This window comes from Lethenteron reissneri, unplaced genomic scaffold (assembly GCF_015708825.2).
Source record: "Lethenteron reissneri isolate LAM-NWPU_2019-01 unplaced genomic scaffold, ASM1570882v1 scaffold_1630, whole genome shotgun sequence".
NCBI lineage: Eukaryota > Metazoa > Chordata > Hyperoartia > Petromyzontiformes > Petromyzontidae > Lethenteron > Lethenteron reissneri.
In genome coordinates, this window is record NW_026891367.1 from 1,000,289 (window position 1) to 1,020,946 (window position 20,658).

At 48.3% G+C, this 20,658-nt stretch overlaps 1 protein-coding gene across 1 annotated transcript in view; it reads right to left on the bottom strand.

Annotated features, from left to right (window-relative positions):
- LOC133362840 (dentin sialophosphoprotein-like) overlaps positions 1–20,658 on the bottom strand; it is a 39,427-nt gene that overhangs the window by 913 nt on the left and 17,856 nt on the right. The window contains exons 5-11 of the mRNA XM_061581782.1: positions 19,433–19,545; positions 14,552–14,607; positions 10,557–10,645; positions 6,804–7,951; positions 4,656–4,809; positions 2,267–2,338; positions 394–445 (exon numbers count right to left, since the gene is read on the bottom strand). Coding sequence (XP_061437766.1) covers positions 394–445; positions 2,267–2,338; positions 4,656–4,809; positions 6,804–7,951; positions 10,557–10,645; positions 14,552–14,607; positions 19,433–19,545 — 1,684 coding nt within the window. The remainder of the gene's footprint in view (positions 1–393; positions 446–2,266; positions 2,339–4,655; positions 4,810–6,803; positions 7,952–10,556; positions 10,646–14,551; positions 14,608–19,432; positions 19,546–20,658) is intronic.

Genomic DNA, 20,658 nt, shown 5'->3' on the forward strand with positions numbered 1-20,658 from the left:
GGGCATAATATGACTTTGAAACCCCCCCACCCACCTCCTACGCATTTCCCATGAATATGCTAAACTCCTCTTGATATGCACATTCTTTTTGTTAAGGTGCTCTTCTTCCACCTCCAACCCAGCTTATATATAAGCCCCAAGCTTGGCAGTGTCTCATTCTTCACCTGAAGACGGCTGCTTGCGTTGTGGCCGAAACGTCGTGAGAATAATTGTATTATGTTTTATTTTTATTATTTTATTATTTCCCTTCTACGTGACTTTACCGAAAGAACCAAGAAGATGAATCCCTGCAGTCACGAAAGCAGATTTAAATCGCGAATTGCTGAAATATTCACCAAAGTCAAGAACACACACGCACACACACGAGTGTAGGTGGTTGTGTAAGTGCCGTACCGGCTTTAAACATCTCAGCGGCGGTTTCTCCAGCGACTGCATCCAACGGAATCTGTGAAGCAAGAGACACGTGACATTTCATTTTTAGCTGCCACGTATCATTGTTATAAAGACACGTTGGAGCCGAGTGTTACATTCACCGCCGCTGTGTCTCAAGATTCTCATCCTCATGCCCCTTGAAGTTTTTTCTCACCGTACGTAGAGACAATCGAAGGTGCGGGGGGAGGGGGGCGGGTAACAAACTGAACACAAAAAGCAGTAATTCTAGATTTGAAGCTTTCGTGACTGCAAGGATTCATATTCTTAGGTTTTTTCGGTAAAGTCACCGTGTAGGTAAAACATCAAAATTAATAAAAAAGCAGTTCTAAAGAAATGAGCTTTCAATTTAGACAATAATATGTATGAACCTGCGACGCGCAGTGTTCACTATTCTACACTTACGTGATGATGGTTACAAACTGAGTATTCATTGGAAAGATGTGATTAACCATGCAAAAAAGATTTAACTACACTTATTTGGACCATCTTATTTGACAGACAACTATTACAGGTTATTGATAGACAGCCAGTTGCTTGTTTTACCATGTTTAGCTGTTTCTTTTTTCACACTATTGTTACGTAGGCCAGGCTTAGTCACAAACCGTACTTCTCCATAACAAAGGCTCAGCCTCTTAAGCCTCACCTTACCGTATTAATAAAAAAGTATGCGGCCCTTGCCCCACCACCCTCTCCAACCATTATATAAACGGAGTGGTAGCTCTTGCAATCTCTCATTTACTTGATACGGCTGCCGTGGCTGTGACGGTTCCACCTGAAGACGGAGACTTGTGTTGCCTCCGAAACGTCGTGATTTTTATTTTATTTTATTTTTATTAATTTTAATGTTTAACTTACACGGTGACTTTACCGAAAAAAACCTAAGAGTATGAATCCTTGCAGTCGCGAAAGCTTCAAATCTAGAATTGTGTCTAGGAGCTCACTGCCAATGTCCTTGCCTGCTGGCCACAGCGAGAGAACTTCACGAGAGAGTTTGTGCAGCTTTGCTATTCCTTTGATTCCACTCAGTTTGTAACCATCATCACGGTTGAAATTATGTCTGTGTTTGTATATTTGTATGGCTTCGTGTACAAACCTTTGATGGTAGCCAGGAGGTTTGCAGAGAACCTTGGTCTCGGAAAAGACAATTTCATGAGAGCCCACCGAGTTGTGAAATGCCCCCCCAACAGGGGGCTGTTTAGAGTTCATTTTGCCAATCACGGCATGAGCGAGGAACTTGCAGGGGCTGCACCTTTAACTAACATATTTGATTGTTACAAGTCAATTTGATGAATGCATCCTGAGTGTCTAAAAAAAACCCTTCACATCTTGGTGAGCCGTTGCATTGTGATTTTTAGTCTTACGCTGATGTCCCGTCTGTCCAATACAGCATTTACCGCATATGCAATTGATCCGATATACACCTTCTTATTCTTGGTTCTTTCGATAAAGTCACGTAAATAGAAAAGAAAAACATCCAAAAGTGAAAATAATAAGATGAAATAAAAATAATAAAATAAAATACAATTAAATTGAAAATAAGAAAAGCAAAAAAACCCACGACGTTTATCTTATTATTTTATTTTAATTTATTTTAAAATTTTGTTTTCTATTTACGTGACAACTTCTGTTGATAACTTCGTTAATTCATCTTCAGTACGAGACACTAGTTTTAGAATTTTGCCTACCGTAGCCAATCTTTTCTTTTGCAAAACACGGCCTAATTTGTCAGTAACCCCGAGACATACGCCATTCAAATTGTCTTGATAATCCGATCACTTTCAGCAGTATTGTCGTGCGGCGAAAACACGTTTGCCTCGAATACAAAACAACTTACGGAGGCGCCGAATAATGTCAACTCGAAATTTTCCTGCTGCAGCTGCTCCGCCTCCAAGTCGTATCCATCGTCCTGGGAACGCAAAAGTCTCGCGTCGTCATTCCACACGCGCAGCACACCACGCGATGCAGCGATCGACGCCGCCAGTTAGTCCGTGTTCCGATTTAAAGCTTCTTTCGTGACTGCAGCAGGGATTCATCTTCTTGGTTCTTTCGGTAAAGTCATCACGTAGAAGGGAAATAATAAAATAATAGAAATAAAACATAATAAGATACAATTCTCACGACGTTTCGGCCACAACGCAAGCAGCCGTCCTCAGGTGAAGAACAGGTCTGTCGGAAAGACAGCGTCTGAATGAACAGGTCTGTCGGAAAGACAGCGTCTGAATGAACAGGTCTGTCGGAAAGACAGCGTCTGAATGAACAGGTCGGTCGGAAAGACAGCGTCTGAATTAACAGGTCTGTCGGAAAGACAGCGTCTGAATGAACAGGTCGGTCAGAAAGACAGCGTCTGAATTAACAGGTCTGTCGGAAAGACAGCGTCTGAATGAACAGGTCTGTCGGAAAGACAGCGTTTGAACGAACGGGTCTGTCGGAAAGACAGCGTCTGAATGAACAGGTCTGTCGGAAAGACAGCGTCTGAATGAACAGGTCTGTCGGAAAGACAGCGTCTGAATGAACAGGTCTGTCGGAAAGACGGCGTCTGAACGAACGGGTCTGTCGGAAAGGCAGCGTCTGAATGAATAGGTCTGTCGGAAAGACAGCGTTTGAATGAACAGGTCTGTCGGAAAGACAGCGTCTGAATGAACAGGTCTGTCGGAAAGACAGCGTCTGAATGAACAGGTCTGTCGGAAAGACAGCGTCTGAATAAACAGGTCTGTCGGAAAGACAGCGTCTGAATGAACAGGTCTGTCGGAAAGACAGCGTCTGAATGAACAGGTCTGTCGGAAAGACAGCGTCTGAAAGAACAGGTCTGTTGGAAAGACAGCGTCTGAATGAACAGGTCTGTTGGAAAGACAGCGTCTGAATGAACAGGTCTGTCGGAAAGACAGCGTCTGAATGAACAGGTCTGTCGGAAAGACAGCGTCTGAATGAACAGGTCTGTCGGAAAGACAGCGTCTGAATGAACAGGTCTGTCGGAAAGACAGCGTCTGAATGAACAGGTCTGTCGGAAAGACAGCGTCTGAATGAACAGGTCTGTCGGAAAGACAGCGTCTGAATGAACAGGTCTGTTGGAAAGACAGCGTCTGAATGAACAGGTCTGTCGGAAAGACAGCGTCTGAATGAACAGGTCTGTCGGAAAGACAGCGTCTGAATGAACAGGTCTGTCGGAAAGACAGCGTCTGAATGAACAGGTCTGTCGGAAAGACAGCGTCTGAATGAACAGGTCTGTCGGAAAGACAGCATCTGAACGAACAGGTCTGTCGGAAAGACAGCGTCTGAACGAACAGGTCTGTCGGAAAGACAGCGTCTGAACGAACAGGTCTGTCGGAAAGACAGCGTCTGAACGAACAGGTCTGTCGGAAAGACAGCATCTGAACGAACAGGTCTGTCGGAAAGACAGCGTCTGAACGAACAGGTCTGTCGGAAACACAGCGTCTGAATGAACAGGCCTGCCGGAAAGACAGCGTCTGAACGAACAGGCCTGCCGGAGAGACAGCGTCTGAACGGACAGGCCTGCCGGAGAGACAGCGTCTGAACGGACAGGCCTGCCAGAAAGACAGCGTCTGAACGGACAGGCCTGCCGGAGAGACAGCATCTGCACGGACAGGCCTGCCGGAAAGACAGCGTCTGAACGAACAGGCCTGCCGGAGAGACAGCGTCTGAACGGACAGACCTGCTGGAAAGACAGCGTCTGAACGGACAGGCCTGCCGGAGAGACAGCGTCTGAACGGACAGGCCTGCTGGAAAGACAGCGTCTGAACGGACAGGCCTGCCGGAGAGACAGCGTCTGCACGGACAGGCCTGCTGGAAAGACAGCGTCTGAATGGACAGGCCTGCCGGAGAGACAGCGTCTGAACGGACAGGCCTGCTGGAAAGACAGCGTCTGAACGAACAGGCCTGCCGGAGAGACAGCGTCTGCACGGACAGGCCTGCTGGAAAGACAGCGTCTGAATGGACAGGCCTGCCGGAGAGACAGCGTCTGAACGGACAGGTATGTCGGAAAGACAGTGTCTGACACTGTCTTTCCGACAGACCTGTTCTTCACCTGAGGACGGCTGCTTGCATTGTGGCCGAAACGTCGTGAGCATTGTATTGTATCATGTTTTATTTTTATCATTTCATTATTTCCCTTCTACGCGACTTTACCGAAAGAACCAAGAAGATGAGTCCGTGTTACTCATCTGTGCGTGCGAGCGGCGCTCACGTGGCGCGTTGGCTCACGTCACCTGCGCCAGGTTTGTTGCGACGGACATGGGCGAGCCTGGGTACGAGAAGCACGGCGAGTCTGGCGGAAAGCCATCGACGGCGTCCTCTCGCGAGGTTTCCTCATCGTCAGATGATGTCGGGGGCGAGCAGTTCTCCTCTTCCGGATAGTCGCTCCTGCCAAAGAAATACGCGCAAATTAATTGCTGTGCCGTACACGACGTTGAGTGACACCGGGACGTATCCGCCCGTTATCTGGGTGGTGTTGGTGGCTGCGCGCACGCCTGCAATGCAGCACTGGAGGTAGCAAGGGTCGGTGGAAGAGGTCGCAACCGGGTACCCGATACCCGTACCCTACCCGATACCCGGCTACCCGTGCCCGATACCCGTACCCTACCCGATACCCGTACCCTACCCGATACCCGTACCCTACCCGATACCCGTACCCTACTCGATACCCGTACCCTACCCGATACCCGTACCCTACTCGATACCCGTACCCTACTCGATACCCGTACCCTACCCGATACCCGTACCCTACTCGATACCCGTACCCTACCCGATACCCGTACCCTACCCGATACCCGTACCCTACTCGATACCCGTACCCTACCCGATACCCGTACCCTACCCGATACCCGTACCCTACCCGATACCCGTACCCTTCCCGATACCCGTACCCTACCCGATACCCGTACCCTACCTGATACCCGGCTACCCGTACCCAGCCGGGTACGGGTAGCCGGGTACCCGTTTGCGACCCTGGTGCGGCCGGGTACGGGTAGGCCGTGAGTCACTGGTGAGTCACCGTTTGTCACTCATTTCCCAACGTCTTGTCTCTTCTCACAATTCAAGTTCCTAGAATCAACCCACCCGCGCCTGCAACATGGCTTCATCCCAGAGGTCGCAATCAGGTACCCGATACCCGTACCCTACCCGTACCCAGTCGGGTACGGGTAGGGTACGGGTACGGCTGGGTACGGGTACGGGTAAGGAATCAAAACCCGTTTGCGACCTCACGGGGTGACCAGCCCCTCCCCACCCAGCCCCACCCTCCCCACCCAGCCCCTCCACACCCTCCCCACCCAACCCCTCCCCTCCCAGCCCCTCCCCACCCTACCCACCCAGCCCCACTCCTCCTACCCCCCACCCAGACCCACCCTCCCCACCCAGCCCCACCCCTCCCACCCCCCACCCAGCCCCACCCTCCCCACCCAGCCCCTCCACACCCTCCCCACCCAACCCCTCCCCTCCCAGCCCCTCCCCACCCTACCCACCCAGCCCCACTCCTCCTACCCCCCACCCAGACCCACCCTCCCCACCCAGCCCCACCCCTCCCACCCCCCACCCAGCCCCACCCTCCCCACCCAGCCCCTCCCCACCCTCCCCTCTCCACCCAGCCCCACCCCTCCCATTTTTTGATGCACGACGGACGGACACAACAATCCCCTGTGGGCTGGTGTAACCAGGAGGTTCCTACCAGTATTATAGGAAAGCAAAGACCCTCGCCCTCCACAAGCTAAGGCCAGACGAACCCTCCGTGCCGTTCAGTGGCCAACCCAGCCCCCCGCTACTCCCACCGGCACTCTCCGTTGGTCACGGCAAAGTGCGGTGCACGGCCGTCAGTCCCCACCACCCCCCCGGGTTCCTTTCAACTCCCTCGGCCGCTCGTGCGCAAGTCGCTTCCACGTGCTCTTAGTTCTTTCGGTAAAGTCACCATGTAGGTAAAAAAATGAAATTAAAATTATTGTAAAAAAAATCACGACGTTTCGGAGGCGGAAGCTTGCGTTGCCTCCGAAACGTCGTGATTTTTTTATTAACTTCAATTTCATTTTTTTACCTACGCGGTGACTTTACCGAAAGAACCAAGAGTATGAATCCTTGCAGTCGCGAAAGCTTCAAGTCGCTTCCACGTGCTCACCGCTGAGGGCCGAGCGAGCTTGAACGTGTTGCCGTGTGGAATGAGAAAAGTTCGCGAGGCACCGGTCTGTCTCGAACTACGCCATGGCACCTATTCGACACCCGCGCGCAACATTTCTGCGTCCATCCAGCAACCCGCGTTGCCATCACGGTGATGGATTACAGGCCACGCGCCTATCCACCACCACCACCACCACCACCCGGTTATCAATATCACATCGCGAGCTGTTGATTGTTGGGAAATGGGTTACCTTGGGGACATCATGTCATCGTCATGTGCTGCCATGTACTCTTCTTGTGCTTCTACGTCATCTTCTTGTGCTGCGCCATCTCCTGCTGTTATGTCATCTTCTTCTGCTGCACAATCTTCTTGTGCTACACCATCTCCTGCTACATCATCTCCTTCTGTTATGTCATCTTCTTCTGCTGCACAATCTTCTTGTGCTGCACAATCTTCTTGTGCTACACCATCTCCTGCTACATCATCTCCTGCTGTTATGTCATCTCCTTCTGTTATGTAATCTTCTTCTGCTGCACAATCTCCTTGTGCTACACCATCTCCTGCTACATCATCTCCTGCTGTTATGTCATCTCCTTCTGTTATGTAATCTTCTTCTGCTGCACAATCTTCTTGTGCTACACCATCTCCTGCTACACCATCTCCTGCTACACCATCTCCTGCTACATCATCTCCTCCTGCTACATCATCTCCTTCTGTTATGTCATCTTCTTGTGCTACACCATCTCCTGCTACACCATCTCCTGCTACATCATCTTCTTGTGCTGCGCCATCTCCTGCTGTTATGTCATCTCCTTCTGTTATGTCATCTTCTTCTGCTGCACAATCTTCTTGTGCTACACCATCTCCTGCTACATCATCTCCTTGTGCTACATCATCTCCTTGTGCTACACCATCTGCTTGTGCTACATCATCTTCTTGTACTACTAAATCTGCTTGTGCTGCTACACCATCTGCTTGTGCTGCTGTGTGGTATTCCTGTGCTACATCATCTCCTTCTGCTATGTCATCTTCTTGTGCTACACCATCTCCTGCTACATCATCATCTTCTGTTATGTCATCATCTTCTGTTATGTCATCATCTTCTGTTATGTAATCATCTTCTGTTATATAATCATCTTCTGTTATGTCATCATCTTCTGTTATATCATCGCCTTCTGTTATATCATCTCCTCCTGCTACAGCATCTCCTTCTGTTACGCCATCTGCTTGTGCTGCTGTGCCATCTGCTTGTGCTGCTGTGCCATCTGCTTGTGCTGCTGTGTGGTATTCCTGTGCTAATGTGCCATCTCCTCGTGGCGCAGATGTGGAAGGCGTGGCTTGGGAAGAAGATATTTTTCCTCTGGTGGAAGCAGATGACTCGGGACATCCAATTGATTCCTGAATATATAAACAAATAGACACATCGCGATAAACAACACAAGCAAACACCGTGACACACACACACACGTGCCGTCTACCGTTTAACGCGTCAGATGTGCCCATCGGTGATCGCTCGTAATCTTGTCTCGGCGTGTTACGGTCAAATTTCGATTTAAAGCTTCTTTCGTGACTGCAGGGATTCATCTTCTTGGTTCTTTCGGTAAAGTCGTCACGTAGAAGGGAAGTAATAAAATAAAAAAACTAAAACATAATAAAATAATTCTCGCGACGTTTCGGCCACAACGCAAGCAGCCGTCCTCAGGTGGAGAACAGTCTACTTGACGGACCTGTTCTCCACCTGAGGACGGCTGCTTGCGTTGTGGCCGAAACGTCGTGAGAATTATTTAATTGTGTTTTATTTTTATTATTTTATTACTTCCCTTCTACGTGGTGACTTTACCGAAAGAACCAAGAAGATGTTACGGTCGTTAAACGTCTCGCCTCGCTCGATTTCGAACTCAAGATTTCTCCGCCGTTAATTCTTCGCAACCAAAGGACCCCCTCGCCAAAAACCCCGCGGGCAAATCGGCTCGTAGCGACGCTCCCAAGAATGTAACGACGAGGGAGGATTTGAGTGCGTAGGGCCCCCTTGCTACACCGACTCCTGAGTAGCTTCAAGCGCCACTCATTGCATCCCGTCGCTGCCGTCGGCAGTCTGGCCAAGGGGGCACCCCCACTGGCAGCTGTCCCTGTGTGGCACGAGGTGTACCACAGCAGCGGCGAGCGAGTGGGAGGTCATTTGACAGTCTTCGATTTCATTCGAGGCTATTTTGAAACGAGGACCGAGGGGGGTGGGCCAGTCTGCGGCCCGCAATTGAAAGGTCACGAGTTCAACCGCTGATTGGATTGCCGACTAAGCCCATCATCATCATCATCCCTCTCTCCGCGCTGTAATGAGTTAATGAGGACGTCACCCTGCTGCTGCTGCTGCTCTATATAAGAACGGGAGACACAGCAGAGACCCTCAACATTCTGGCGAATTGTGCGATGATGATGCTGGATGCAATTACCAGCGAAACGTCACAGCGCTACTCAAATAGTAAATTGTTGTGGTTTCACGCTTCAACACACACCGGTGTGGGGGCTAAAGCAGTGAACTATTTTGTCTTTTGTCAACGTGACACTTTTTTACTGATTGGCCGTGTCGGGTGGTGGAGGGTTACGACACAGTTATAAATAACGCGGCGATCTAAACCCAAACACGTTGATTGTGAATAAAATAATAACGATAACCACCAGACAGACAGGGAAGCCAATAAGTGGTTGGTCCTATGGAGGGACTCACCCTCACCATAGGATCACGTGGGATTTCCAGCATTGGCGTCGGTACGGGATTGGTGTCTGGCTGTAGAACTTTGGGGTACCTGATAATTGGTTTTTTACCCTTCTACCTGGCAACAAAACTGACACCTTTTTACAAGGATAATGTGCACATTATCAGAGTTATGTCTTTTGTTTGTATTATGACTGCAGGTATTGTGGTCTATGCAAGCATGACTCCTTGTAAAAAAAAGGTGTCAGTTTTGTTGCCAGGTAGAAGGGTAAAAAAACAATTATCATATTTTTACTGGCAAATGAGGTTCCCATAGTGTAGATGTTTGCCCCGAGCTCTCATACTCTGATGGTGCGTTGTCTTTGAGTTGTGCGTCTTTTGGCGTCATCTGGTCTAACCCATGTGAGACTAGGCTCTAAGGAAAGCTGTCTCGGGTGTGGACCAATCAACTTCAAGGACCATGTGAGACTAGGCTCTAAGGAAAGCTGTCTCGGGTGTGGACCAATCAACTTCAAGGACCATGTGAGACTAGGCTCTAAGGAAAGCTGTCTCGGGTGTGGACCAATCAACTTCAAGGACCATGTGAGACTAGGCTCTAAGGAAAGCTGTCTCGGGTGTGGACCAATCAACTTCAAGGACCATGTGAGACTAGGCTCTAAGGAAAGCTGTCTCGGGTGTGGACCAATCAACTTCAAGGACCATGTGAGACTAGGCTCTAAGGAAAGCTGTCTCGGGTGTGGACCAATCAACTTCAAGGACCATGTGAGACTAGGCTCTAAGGAAAGCTGTCTCGGGTGTGGACCAATCAACTTCAAGGACCATGTGAGACTAGGCTCTAAGGAAAGCTGTCTCGGGTGTGGACCAATCAACTTCAAGGACCATGTGAGACTAGGCTCTAAGGAAAGCTGTCTCGGGTGTGGACCAATCAACTTCAAGGACCATGTGAGACTAGGCTCTAAGGAAAGCTGTCTCGGGTGTGGACCAATCAACTTCAAGGACCATGTGAGACTAGGCTCTAAGGAAAGCTGTCTCGGGTGTGGACCAATCAACTTCAAGGACCATGTGAGACTAGGCTCTAAGGAAAGCTGTCTCGGGTGTGGACCAATCAACTTCAAGGACAGTGCATATATTATCAGAGTTATGTCTTTTGTTTGCATTACGACTGCAGGTATTGCTGTCTATACAAACATGACTCCTTGTAAAAAGGTGTCAGTTTTGTTGCCAGATAGAAGGGTAAAAACCAATTATCATATTTTTACTGGCAAATGAGGTTCCCATAGTTTGCGGTACCTGATTCATCCACAGGGGGTTGGCGGTGCCGGTCTCGGGCTCCATGTGGTCTGTGTCCATTGCTTCGTCTTCATCTTCTACTTCTTCTTCTTAAAGACACAAAAGTTACGAGCACAAGTCAGATCTGAAACACGGCAGAACTGATTCTTCGGCCGTTGCCGATCATTGCTACAACTCGGTGGGCTCTCATGAAATTGTCTTTTCCGAGACCAAGGTTCTCTGCAAACCTCCCGGCTACCATCAAGGGTTTGTACACGAAGCCATACAAATATACAAACACAGACATAATTTCAACCGTGATGATGGTTACAAACTGAGTAGCCATTGGAAAGATGTGATTAACCGTGCAAAAAAGATTGAACTACACTTATTTGGCCAATCTTATTTGACAGACAACTACTACAGGTTATTGATAGACAGCCAGGCTTGTTTTACCATGTTTTAGTTTGTTTCTTTTTTCACACTATTGTTACGTAGGCCAGGCTTAGTCACAAACCGTACCTCTCCATAACAAAGGCTCAGCCTCTCAAGCCTCGCCTTACCATATTAATAAAAGTATGCGGCCCTTGCCCCACCACCCTCTCCAACCATTATATATACGGAGTGGTAGCTCTTGTAATTTCTCATTTACTTGATACAGCTGTCGTGGCTGTGACGGTTCCACCTGAAGACGGAAGCTTGTGTTGCCTCCGAAACGTCGTGATTTTTATTTTACTCTTATTAATTTTAATGTTTTACCTACACGGTGACTTTACCGAAACAACCTAAGAATAAAAGCTACTTTGTTTAACCCGTAGGCTTTCGCGACCATGTCTGTCGCTTACCCTATTAGTAATCCAACCGGTAACGGATATCCATTCTGATTGCGATGGACGTGTAGTGGTGGTAACTACTCGCTGTTCGCAAACTGTGAGAGCTGATCGTAAACAAGGTTTTCCCGCTCGATCAAACGGTCAGGGTCAGATGGGGCGAGGTAGGATCCAAACGCCAGATTGGGAAGGACCAATCGGAGGGTCCCACAAGGTGGCCGGGGATTGGACAACGCGGCCACGAACAAAAGCCGGAGCGCTGAGAGCTCTGGAGGAGTTCTGCTACACGAAGACCCAAGTCGGCCGAAGACGTCTAGGACCCTGGACCAAGCCGTCCAGCCCTCGTCAGGGCTCGGGCTCAGAGTCACCAGCGGTCGGGGAGAGATCCCCTAGGTCAGGGGTCGGGAACCTTGTTGACTGGGAGAGCCATAAAAGCCAAATATTTCTAAATATTTTTCATTGAGAGCCATATAGTGTAATTTTTAACGTGTAATAAATTAAATATGTCTTACTTTTAATGTGACTTCTGGTCACGGGACCCGTGACCCGATAAATTTTATCTTCAAAACTAATTTCTATTTACTTTAAAATGACACACTATTATTAAGCAAATATCACAAGTATTTTAAAATCAGTTCCAAACAGATTTTATTTATTTATTTATTTATTTATTCAACTCAAAATTGTCTGGGAGCCATATGCCGTCACCGGAAGAGCCATGTGTATGGCTCGCGGGCCATAGGTTCCCGACCGCTGCCCTAGGTCCAGCCAGAGGACGCTGGGAGAGCAGGGAGATTAGACAGTCTGCATGGTCCGGAGACTTGTACCTTCTGAGGGTAACGGGTGAGGGGACCGTATACCCCCTTAGTGTGATAGGGGCTGTGCGTTAATATAATAAACAGCGTGTGCCATAAAGAAGTCCAGAAGTCCGTCCTTACAACACTACACACGCATTAACCCTCCCACACCTCTGGTCTTCGCACCGGATTGGCCCACACAAGTGACGATGTCACACTGATCCCCTCTATTTGAGACCGAAACACGAGGAGAATTTCTCCACGACTCTGCGGCTGTCGCCTGATGATGCCGGGTGTTGTGATTACCGGCGAAACGTCACAGCTACTCGAATCGTAAATGTTGTGAGCTGACTCTCCGACACAACATTACGCTGAACTAGTAACGAGTTGGCGCGCTTTCTTTACGTGGCAAACCTTCCCACTCGGCTGAACTAGTAACGAGTTGGCGCGCTTTCACTACGTGGCAAACCTTCCCACTCGGCTGAACTAGTAACGAGTTGGCGCGCTTTCTTTACGTGGCAAACCTTCCCACTCGGCTGAACTAGTAACGAGTTGGCGCGCTTTCTTTACGTGGCAAACCTTCCCACTCGGCTGTATTGGGCGGGTTATGGTTAGGGTTGTGATTACCGGCGAAACGTCACAGCTACTGGAATTGTAAATGTTGTGAGTTGACTCTCCAACACACCAGTGCGCTGAACTAGTAACGAGTTGGCGCGCTTTATTTACGTGGCAAACCTTCCCACTCGGCTGAACTAGTAACGAGTTGGCGCGCTTTCACTACGTGGCAAACCTTCCCACTCGGCTGTATTGGGCGGGTTATGGTTAGGGTTGTGATTACCGGCGAAACGACACAGCTACGCGAATTGTAAATGTTGTGAGCTGACTCTCCAACACACCAGTGCGCTGAACTAGTAACGAGTTGCCGCGCTTTCACTACGTGGCAAACCTTCCCACTCGGCTGTATTGGGTGGGTTATGGTTCGGATTACCGGCGAAACGTCACAGCTACTCGAATTGTAAATGTTGTGAGCTCACTGTCCAACACACCAGTGCGCTGAACTAGTAACGAGTTGGCGCGCTTTCACTACGTGGCAAACCTTCCCACTCGGCTGTATTGGGCGGTGGCGGGTTTAACGACGCGCGCATATTTACGCGATCAAACACGAAAATCACGGAACAGCTTCGGTCGTTCGGCACGCGAACAGCTGTCGCCACCAATGACAATCGGCATAAAGATACGGGGCAAAGTTTAATCGAGTATATAATTACAATAACACCGCCTCACATCGTTGCACCTGATGAGTTAATGAGTCAATGATGACGTCACTATATAAGCAGCAGGGTGACGTCATCGCTAGTTAGTGATGACGTCACCCTGCTGCTGCTGCTCTATACAAGCAGCAGGGTGACGTCATCACTAGTTAATGATGACGTCACCCTGCTGCTCTATATAAGCAGCAGGATGACGTCATCGCTAGTGAATGATGACGTCACCCTGCTGCTCTATATAAGCAGCAGGTGACGTCATCACTAGTTAACGATGACGTCACCCTGCTGCTGCTGCTCTATACAAGCAGCAGGGTGACGTCATCGCTAGTTAGTGATGACGTCACCCTGCTGCTGCTGCTCTATATAAGCAGCAGGGTGACGTCATCACTAGTTAGTGATGACGTCACCCTGCTGCTGCTGCTCTATATATAAGCAGCAGGGTGACGTCATCACTAGTTAACGATGACGTCACCTGCTGCTGCTGCTCTATATAAGCAGCAGGGTGACGTCATCACTAGTCAACGATGACGTCACCCTGCTGCTGCTGCTGCTTATATAGAGCAGCAGGGTGACGTCATCACTAGTGATGACGTCATCACTAGTGAATGATGACGTCACCTGCTGCAGCTGCTGCTGCTGCCGCTCTATATAAGAACGGGAGACACAGCAGAGCCCCTCAAGATTCTGGCGAATTGTGCGATGATGCTGCTGGATGCAATTACCAGCGAAACGTCACAGCGCTACTCAAATAGTAAACGTTGTGGTTTCACGCTTCAACACACACCGGTGTGGGGGCTAAAGCAGCGAACTAATTTGTCTTTTGTCAACGTGACACTGTTTTACCGATTGGCCGTGTCGGGTGGTGGAGGGTTACGACACATTTATAAATAACGCGGCGATCTAACACCCAAACATGTTGATTGTGAACACGGGGAAAAGGTCACGAGGGAAATAAAAACTATCTGCAAGTAAGAAAAACTACACGCAAATAAACGTACGCACATTTCAGCGGGTTACGGGACGTCCCGTATGACGACGGGGTTTCGCGTGGCCAGGTCTAGCCCGCCACGAGTAGCCACGAGTGTGATCGCACAGCGCCCACAGACCCCTTGCGTACGTACCCATGTCGCGTGCTTCTTGGGCCGTCTTTGTAGGCGCCCCTCGTCTGTTGTGACGCCTGTGAAGACAGCGCAGCCTCGTCACCGCCAATCGAGCTCAGGTCGACAGGAAGCGACGTTTGCCTTGCGGTCAAAACGTCGTCGTTTTTTTAAAACCCTTTATATTAAGTTCGCTTGCTTGCTTTGCTAACGACCGTGCAAATCCTTCGGTCGTTTTTTAACCCACTTCCCGTGATCCAATCGAGCTGACATTTTGCTACACAGACTCGTTGTGCGAGACAATTAATGTTCGTGAATTTTTTTTCTCCAAAATTTTACACTGTTTAGGGAAAACAAATTAAATATTTAATTACCAATTGCTTAATGGTGGCATGCAATCATCTGACCCATAGGTGGCAGCCATCTCAAGCCAGAGGACGAGAGGACTCTAGCCGCCACGCATATAAAGGATTTATAGTGAAAAACTTTGTTTTTACGGGTTACACTTATTGTTATTTTCTAACTGAACACATTCATAAATTATGTTGATGCGTTGCGATCGAAACGTCGTGGGTTTTTTGCTTTAATAATTTTCAATTGATTATTATTATTATTTTTCTTATTTTTATTTAATTTTATTATTTTTAATTGTATTTTCTATCTACCCGACTTCACCGAAAGACCCAAAGAATATGGATTCCTGAAGTCACGAAAGCTTTAAGTCAAGATCCAGTTCTGACCGTTCTCAAGTAAATCCGCCTATTCGAACTTACTTGGTGTCACCCCTGGGACACCCTTGCGAATGGAACGCTTGCAGCTCATGCGATTTTCCACGTGATATGATAACAACGGTGTGTACAGGCAGTCCCCGACTTACGACTCTCACTACAACAACACGCACAGACAGTCCCCGACTTACGACTCTCACTATAACAACATGCACAGACAGTCCCCGACTTACGACTCTCACTATAACAACATGCACAGACAGTCCCCGACTTACGACTCTCACTATAACAACATGCACAGACAGTCCCCTACTTACGACTCTCACTATAACAACATGCACAGACAGTCCCCTACTTACGACTCTCACTACAACAACATGTACAGACAGTCCCCTACTTACGACTCTCACTATAACAACACGCACAGACAGTCCCCGACTTACGACTCTCACTATAACAACATGCACAGACAGTCCCCGACTTACGACTCTCACTATAACAACATGCACAGACAGTCCCCGACTTACGACTCTCACTACAACAACATGCACAGACAGTCCCCTACTTACGACTCTCACTATAACAACATGCACAGACAGTCCCCGACTTACGACTCTCACTATAACAACATGCACAGACAGTCCCCGACTTACGACTCTCACTATAACAACATGCACAGACAGTCCCCGACTTACGACTCTCACTATAACAACATGCACAGACAGTCCCCTACTTACGACTCTCACTATAACAACATGCACAGATAGTCCCCGACTTACGACTCTCACTATAACAACATGCACAGACAGTCCCCTACTTACGACTCTCACTATAACAACATGCACAGACAGTCCCCGACTTACGACTCTCACTATAACAACATGCACAGACAGTCCCCGACTTACGACTCTCACTATAACAACATGCACAGACAGTCCCCGACTTACGACTCTCACTATAACAACATGCACAGACAGTCCCCGACTTACGACTCTCACTATAACAACATGCACAGACAGTCCTCTACTTACGACTCTCACTATAACAACATGCACAGACAGTCCCCTACTTACGACTCTCACTACAACAACACGCACAGACAGTCCCCGACTTACGACTCTCACTATAACAACACGCACAGACAGTCCCCTACTTACAATTCTCACAATAACAACATGTACAGACAGTCCCCGACTTACGACTCTCACTATAACAACATGCACAGACAGTCCCCTACTTACGACTCTCACTATAACAACATGCACAGACAGTCCCCTACTTACGACTCTCACTATAACAACACGCACAGACAGTCCCCTACTTACGACTCTCACTATAAAAACATGCACAGACAGTCCCCGACTTACGACTCTCACTATAACAACATGCACAGACAGTCCCCTACTTACGACTCTCACTATAACAACATGTACAGACAGTCCCCGACTTACGACTCTCACTATAACAACACGCACAGACAGTCCCCTACTTACGACTCTCACTATAACAACATGCACAGACAGTCCCCGACTTACGACTCTCACTATAAAAACATGCACAGACAGTCCCCGACTTACGACTCTCACTATAACAACATGCACAGACAGTCCCCTACTTACGACTCTCACTATAACAACATGTACAGACAGTCCCCGACTTACGACTCTCACTATAACAACACGCACAGACAGTCCCCTACTTACGACTCTCACTATAACAACATGCACAGACAGTCCCCGACTTACGACTCTCACTATAACAACATGCACAGACAGTCCCCTACTTACGACTCTCACTATAACAACATGTACAGACAGTCCCCGACTTACGACTCTCACTATAACAACATGCACAGACAGTCCCCTACTTACGACTCTCACTATAACAACATGCACAGACAGTCCCCGACTTACGACTCTCACTATAACAACATGCACAGGCAGTCCCCTACTTACGACTCTCACTATAACAACATGTACAGGCAGTCCCCGACTTACGACTCTCACTATAACAACATGCACAGGCAGTCCCCTACTTACGACTCTCACTATAACAACATGCACAGGCAGTCCCCGACTTACGACTCTCACTATAACAACACGCACAGACAGTCCCCGACTTACGACTCTCACTACAACACGCACAGACAGTCCCCGACTTACGACTCTCACTATAACAACATGCACAGACAGTCCCCGACTTACGACTCTCACTATAACAACATGTACAGGCAGTCCCCGACTTACGACGGAGATGCGTTACGATGACCCCATCATCGTAAGTCGAAAATTTCGTAAGTCGAAGATGGCCTATAGCCTACCCAGGAGTCTTACAGAACGGTGATAATTTAGCAACACAGAGCAATTTACAATACCGTACTGTATAAACTATATACTGTGTGTACTTATTAATTACAATACTGTATTGCACGGTAAAATGTAAACTAAAAAACAATAACCACAATACTTGCAGTCAAATGCAAACAAAAAACACAATACTCTGATAATGTATGCGTTGTCCTTGCAAATGATTGGTCCACACCAGAGACAGCTTTCTTTGGAGCCTAGTCTCATATGGTGTTCGACCAGATGACGCCAATGCATAAATTATCAGAGTATTGTGTTTTTGTTTGCATTTGACTGCAAGTATTGTGGTTAATGTAAGCATGAGTCCTCGCAAAATGTGTCAGTTTTGCCAGAAAAAAGGGGAAAACTCTATGAGTATATGTTGGTACTGGCAAAGGAGGTCCCATGATGTAGCTGCTCTACCCCGAGCTCTCATTACTCTGATGGTGCGTTGTCTTGAACTGTGTAACGCCTTTTGGCGTCGTCTGGTCGAACACCATATGAGACTAGGCTCTAAAGAAAGCTGTCTCTGGTGTGGACCAATCAGTTTCAAAGACAATGCATCAATTAATGATCAGAGTGTTGTTTTTTGTTTGCATTTGACTGCAACTATTGTGTTTAATGTAGACATGATTCCTTGCAAAAGGTGTCAGTTTTGCCAGGAAAAGGGGTTAAACCCCTATGAGTATATGTTGGTACTGGCAAAGGAGGTCCCATAATGTAGCTGCTCACCCCGAGCTCTCGTTACTATGATGGTGCGTTGTCTTTGAACTGTGTAACGCCTTTTGGCGTCGTCTGGTCGAACACCGTATGAGACTAGGCTCTAAAGAAAGCTGCCTCTGGTGTGGACCAATCAGTTTCAAAAACAATGCATCAATTAATGATCAGAGTGTTGTTTTTTGTTTGCATTTGACTGCAACTATTGTGTTTAATGTAGACATGATTCCTTGCAAAAGGTGTCAGTTTTGTTGGCAGATAAAAGGGTGGAAAACCCTCCCTGTTAGTACCAGTGGTCATTCTTCGCCGGGGGTAGATGCGCCCCCCTGGGGGATACGAGATTATCTTTCTTGCCAAGACGTGGCCGGATGTTTGTAGAAGGTTAAATCATCGAAACACTTTGTTTCATCAACCCCTATGTGTTTTATTCTTTGGTTCTTTCGGTGAAGTCACGTCTAAAGATAAAGTAATAAGTTAAATAATAGCATTTTACGACGTTTCGATTGCAACACAATCATCATCATCGGGCATAAAAGAAATAGCAACAAAAATCTAACTAGAAAACTATAGACAGACATACAAGCAGACAGACATCACAAGGACACACAGAGAGAGAGGATGTCTGTCTGCTTGTATGTCTGTTTATAGTTTTCTAGTTAGATTTTTGTCGCTATTTCTTTTATGCCCGATGATGATTACGATTGCTTGTGTTGCAATCGAAACGTCGTAATATGCTATTATTTAATGTATTATTTTATTTTTCGATTTAAAGCTTCTTTCGTGACTGCAGGGATTCATCTTCTTGGTTCTTTCGGTAAAGTCACGTAGAAGGGAAGTGATATTATATTATTACATTATTATTTTATTATGTTTTATTATTATTTTATTATTATTTTATCTCTAGACGTGACTTCACCGAAAGAACCAAAGAATAATTCTTGCAGTCACGAAAGCTCCAAAATTAAGATTGAACCCCTATGTGTTTATTGACACGAGACAAAAATTACGAATTTCAAACCACAGGGGCGCAAGGCTGCGGTGACGGCAAAGAACCGCTGCATTCAAGCGAAGCCAACTAGGATTCACGAGTGGACGCCAAGTGAGAAATGGCTCACCTCATCCAGTCCGTAATCCACGGAGGGAGTTCTTTCATGATGGCGAGCGGCGCTTTGCTCCATCGAGGTGTGGGAAAACGGGTGACACTCCAGCCGCTGCCACCTGCAACTCCCTAAGAAAAAATACAAATGGCATCATCCCTCTGTATTGTAATATAATGTTGGGGACGCGTCTTTCAATGCCGTATCTGTTTGTGTATATCTGCGTGCGTGTGAGTGCCGGGTGGCTAAAGCACAGCAAGTTGGCACAGTAGGGGGCACAGGTGGTGCATCAGCCAGTCATCTCAGTCATCTCAGAGCGCCGGGTGGCTAAAGCACAGCAAGTTGGCACAGTAGGGGGCACAGGTGGTGCATCAGCCAGTCGTCTCAGTCATCTCAGTCATCTCAGAGCGCCGGGTGGCTAAAGCACAGCAAGTTGGCACAGTAGGGGGCACAGGTGGTGCATCAGCCAGTCGTCTCGGTCATCTCGGTCATCTCGGTTATCTCAGTCATCTCAGTCATCTCAGAGCGCCGGGTGGCTAAAGCACAGCAAGTTGGCACAGTAGGGGGCACAGGTGGTGCATCAGCCAGTCGTCGTGGCACCGATGACTGGTACCAGCGGTGTCAAGATCGGCCTCTGTGGAGGAGGCTCGTGAAGGACGCTACTGGGCAGTTGGAGGCAGTCGCCCTCCAACAACAACGGAGGGCGGAGGAGCGACGCTCACAACAACGAGCGGAGCGCCGGGTGGCTAAAGCACAGCAAGTTGGCACAGTAGGGGGCACAGGTGGTGCATCAGCCAGTCGTCTCGGTCATCTCGGTCAGTCGACCCGTGGCACCTGCTGGGTCTGCCCCGTGACCTCCTGCCAGCGGGCGTTCGACACTTCACGTGGCAGCCTCAAGGTGCACATGGCCTGGCACAAGCGTCGTGGTGACGTCACCGCCACTTAGTGGCGAATGGCGGTTGTTGTTGTTGTGTGTGTGTGATGTCTGTGTATCTGTGTTGTGTGTGTCTGTGTGTGTGGGGAGCAGTAGCACAGCGATCAGCGCTGGACTGTGCTTATCAACTCAGCGACCCAAGCTCAATTCCCGTTCACGACCAACAACGCCGGCGTGTTTATATTTGAATCGGTCCTGGGCTTCCCCTCGGTCGACTCAGCCTTAAACGGACACCTGGTGCGGTATGCGAACGTCAGCATTTGGGGGAGACAAAGGCGGCCTGGTGCGGTTGTTACCCAAACACCGTGAC